At 36.5% G+C, this 3,259-nt stretch overlaps 1 protein-coding gene across 4 annotated transcripts in view; it reads left to right on the top strand.

Moving 5' to 3' along the window:
• Positions 1-2,881, top strand: part of LOC120071610 (zinc finger CCCH domain-containing protein 64) — a 6,290-nt gene extending 3,409 nt beyond the window's left edge. The window contains exons 6-11 of one of the 4 annotated variants that reach the window (XR_005480300.1): positions 54-502; positions 601-886; positions 1,338-1,431; positions 1,733-1,881; positions 2,136-2,370; positions 2,479-2,881. Coding sequence is in view for 2 of the 4 variants with exons in the window: in XM_039023959.1 (XP_038879887.1) it covers positions 54-502; positions 601-886; positions 1,338-1,431; positions 1,733-1,881; positions 2,136-2,264 (1,107 nt within the window). In the remaining 2 variants the exon portion in view is untranslated. Of the gene's footprint in view, positions 1-53; positions 503-600; positions 887-1,337; positions 1,432-1,732; positions 1,882-2,135 lie in introns of all 4 variants that reach the window. The other 3 variants (XR_005480299.1, XM_039023959.1, XM_039023960.1) reach the window with 3 other exon arrangements.
• Positions 2,882-3,259: the final 378 nt, after the last annotated feature.

Below are 3,259 nucleotides of genomic sequence, written 5' to 3' on the forward strand. Positions count from 1 at the left end.
AAAAAAAAGGAAACATAAAGTTTCATTTCTGACGCTTCACCTGCTTCTCTCAGAAATTTATTCATGCAATTTCTCCCATCCCATCATCTACCATGTCTGCTGCTGAAATTAGCATGAAGCCTCCAAATACTACCTTATCTCCATACACACTCACTGAACGAAAAGCTGAATCCTCAGACTCTGCAAAGAGGTCCAGCAATAGTGTTTCTGAATCACAATATTGGAGATACGACGTGTCTCAAAAACGACAAAAATATGGAACTTCTGATGGTAACAAGCTTTGTTTTAAGTTTACATCTTCTGGATCTTGTCCACGTGGAGAAAAATGCAACTTTCATCATGACATGGATGCAAGAGAGCAAAGCCAGAGAGGTGTTTGTTTTGATTTTCTTAATAAAGGAAAATGTGAAAGGGGTCCAGATTGCAACTTTAAGCACAGCTTTCAGAATGAAGTTGATAGCCAATCTGGGAAGAGGAGATCTGGAAATGCTGGAACCAACAGGTCTTTAACTCTTTTTGTTGATTAATTTATTATCCCAACACACTGATGGATTATGGATTTTAAGCGTACTTATTCTCTGTTCTATGATTGAGGTGCAGGTCTAGAGAATGCTGGTTTTGTTTGTCGAGTCCCAACATAGAGTCACATCTAATAGTCAGCGTGGGTGAGAGTTTCTACTGTGCACTGGCCAAAGGTCCTCTTGTTCCAGACCACATATTGATAGTACCTGTAGAGCACTTTCCAAACACCCTTTCTCTAGGCCCAGAATTTGAATCTGAAATCAACAGACTTCAAAATTCTCTCCGGAAGTATTATAAGAGTCAAGGGAAGGAATTTGTTTTCTTTGAGTGGGTTTCAAAGCGTAGCACTCATGCTAATCTTCAGGTAGTTCTCTTCTTTATACACACTATCCTTGAAACTCGAAAGTATGATAGGTAGCTTTGGCTTTCTTAGTGGGTCAATTCTATTCCAGCTTTGATCAAGAATGAAACGAAGGGATTAGATGTTCATTAAATAGTTCTTGTGACCTGAATACTTCGGATTTTAAAATGGTTGACCAATTCATGATGCATACTCTTGCTGTTGTGTTTAAGTAATGTCTCAAATCAAATTATTTGCAAACAGAAAATGGTGAATGAAATCCGGATTTTTGAAAAGATATGTTGTATTTATCACTTCTAAGGAACTAATCAAATAAAATATGGTACTGTTTCCTTTTCCTATATGAAGTTCATCATTTATAGCATTAATTTGTTCCATGGAGCATATTCTAATGAATAAGTTCTTTAGACTTAATTTTGGTGATTCACCCCAGCTACTCGTGTTTTGATGCTAGGCTGTTCCTATTCCAACATCTAGAGCACATGCCGTTCAGAACATATTTGATATGGCTGCTGAAAAGCTGGGCTTTAAGTTCGTGATCTCTAAATGTAAGTTGATGTTATTATTATTATTTTAATATCAAATTTCCAACTCTTTCTAGATTGGGCTATATGGTGGGTGTTGGTCTCGTTTTCTTGAGGTGGATCCCTTCCCCACAACGAAATAATTCCAACAGTTGATTTTTTACAACTTTCTAGATTCTTAATAAAATCGTCAAATTGCAAAATTATTGTGCTGAAGTAACTCATGTTGCCAAATTTATATTTTGATTTGTTTGGTAGAACATAAATTAGCAGATAGATTATGGTTTCCACCTGCCCTTTATTTTGTTGTATCACTTGATTGCAGCAGCAGATGCTCCTGGTGAAGGAAGAAAATCGTTGAGGACACAGTTTGATAGTGATCACAGTTTCTTCTATGCTGAACTTCCTGAATGTGTAACCTTATCGCATGTTATTGAGGAGAATGAGATATTTCCAGCCCAATTTGGACGCGAGGTTAGCTTAGATAAATTCACAAATTTGTACTCTTTCATCCCTCCAATATTCACCATAAAAAGAATATATACATACATACATATATATATACACTATAGTAATAAAGAAATAAAAGGGGACTAAAACAAAGATTTGGAAAATCTCATCATCACCAACAGTTCCAAGACACAATCTAGATTCCTTTGTCAAACAATGGATGGAACTTCTATCATGAAAATGGTAAAAAAAAAAAATGACCGAAAAGCCTTCTGCAGGTTTTAGCAGGCTTGCTTAACATGGCTGATAAAGCTGATTGGAGGAATTGCACCCATTCTAAAGAAGAAGAAACAAAGATGGCTAAAGAATTCAAGATACGATTTGAAGAATTTGATCCTAATAAATGAATTCTTAGTTGTAGTTGGGAAATCCTGTCACTGCCCTCATACGTTCTAGCGACTCAAGATGCACTTCCTAGAGCTATTAAGCTATCCCAAGAACATCGTGCAGAAGGTATGCATTGAGTAAATTATTTGGATATTTGAAGCTTTTTCTTCTTCCAGAGCTTAACAAACAACCAGATGAAGATAATACAATGATGTCGTTTACCTGATAGCCAAGGTTTTGGCACGCCACTTATTTCTGGATGCAATGGAGTGAAGAAAAAGGGGCGTCTGTTATTGTTAAATACATCTCAGCTTGTAAATGACAGTCCATCTATCATAGGCACGTGTGAGGTGTCGCCCGCTGATCGGTACGAATACCTTTTCTCCATGCCTCTTACTCTTGAACGATTCTTTTTCTTTAGAAATTTCATGTCGGTGTTGGAACTGTTTTCACGGCAGCTTATAAGTGTACTTCAGCAAGTCAGTGTGTTGAAGAGGTTATTAATTGTATTAGATTATTGATGAAACAGACTCTTGTTTAACTAACTTATTATTTTGTTTTTCATACCACATTATACGATTCTATTATTTTTTGGAAGAACATGACTTATTGGAATGGCATTCTAAATACTTAGAAACACTTCTATTGCACTTTTTAAACACCGCCTGAATTTTTTCCATCATTGTAGAGGGTTTTTTGCAATTCCCAAAAACCCAGACTAATAATTGGGATCCATTCCTTGTGGATTTCACCTGTGATTCACGCCCCAACAGTCGCACTTTACGTGAATGAATTTATGAACTACTTTGTTAGTCTGTGACTCTAGAGTCTAGATTGAGGCCCATTGGGGTTAGGTGAATGAGTGGACGAAATTGATGTGGGATATAGAAAGGTAAATTTTCATATAAAATGGACTATTTTCAAATTTGAAGTTCATGCACTTTAACGAGGACAGTAACTAGGATGATAGTTACCGTGTAGGGATGTACATCGATTGGTCGGAAAAAAATTGGCA

Source organism: Benincasa hispida, chromosome 2 (genome assembly GCF_009727055.1).
Source record: "Benincasa hispida cultivar B227 chromosome 2, ASM972705v1, whole genome shotgun sequence".
NCBI classification, from domain to species: domain Eukaryota; kingdom Viridiplantae; phylum Streptophyta; class Magnoliopsida; order Cucurbitales; family Cucurbitaceae; genus Benincasa; species Benincasa hispida.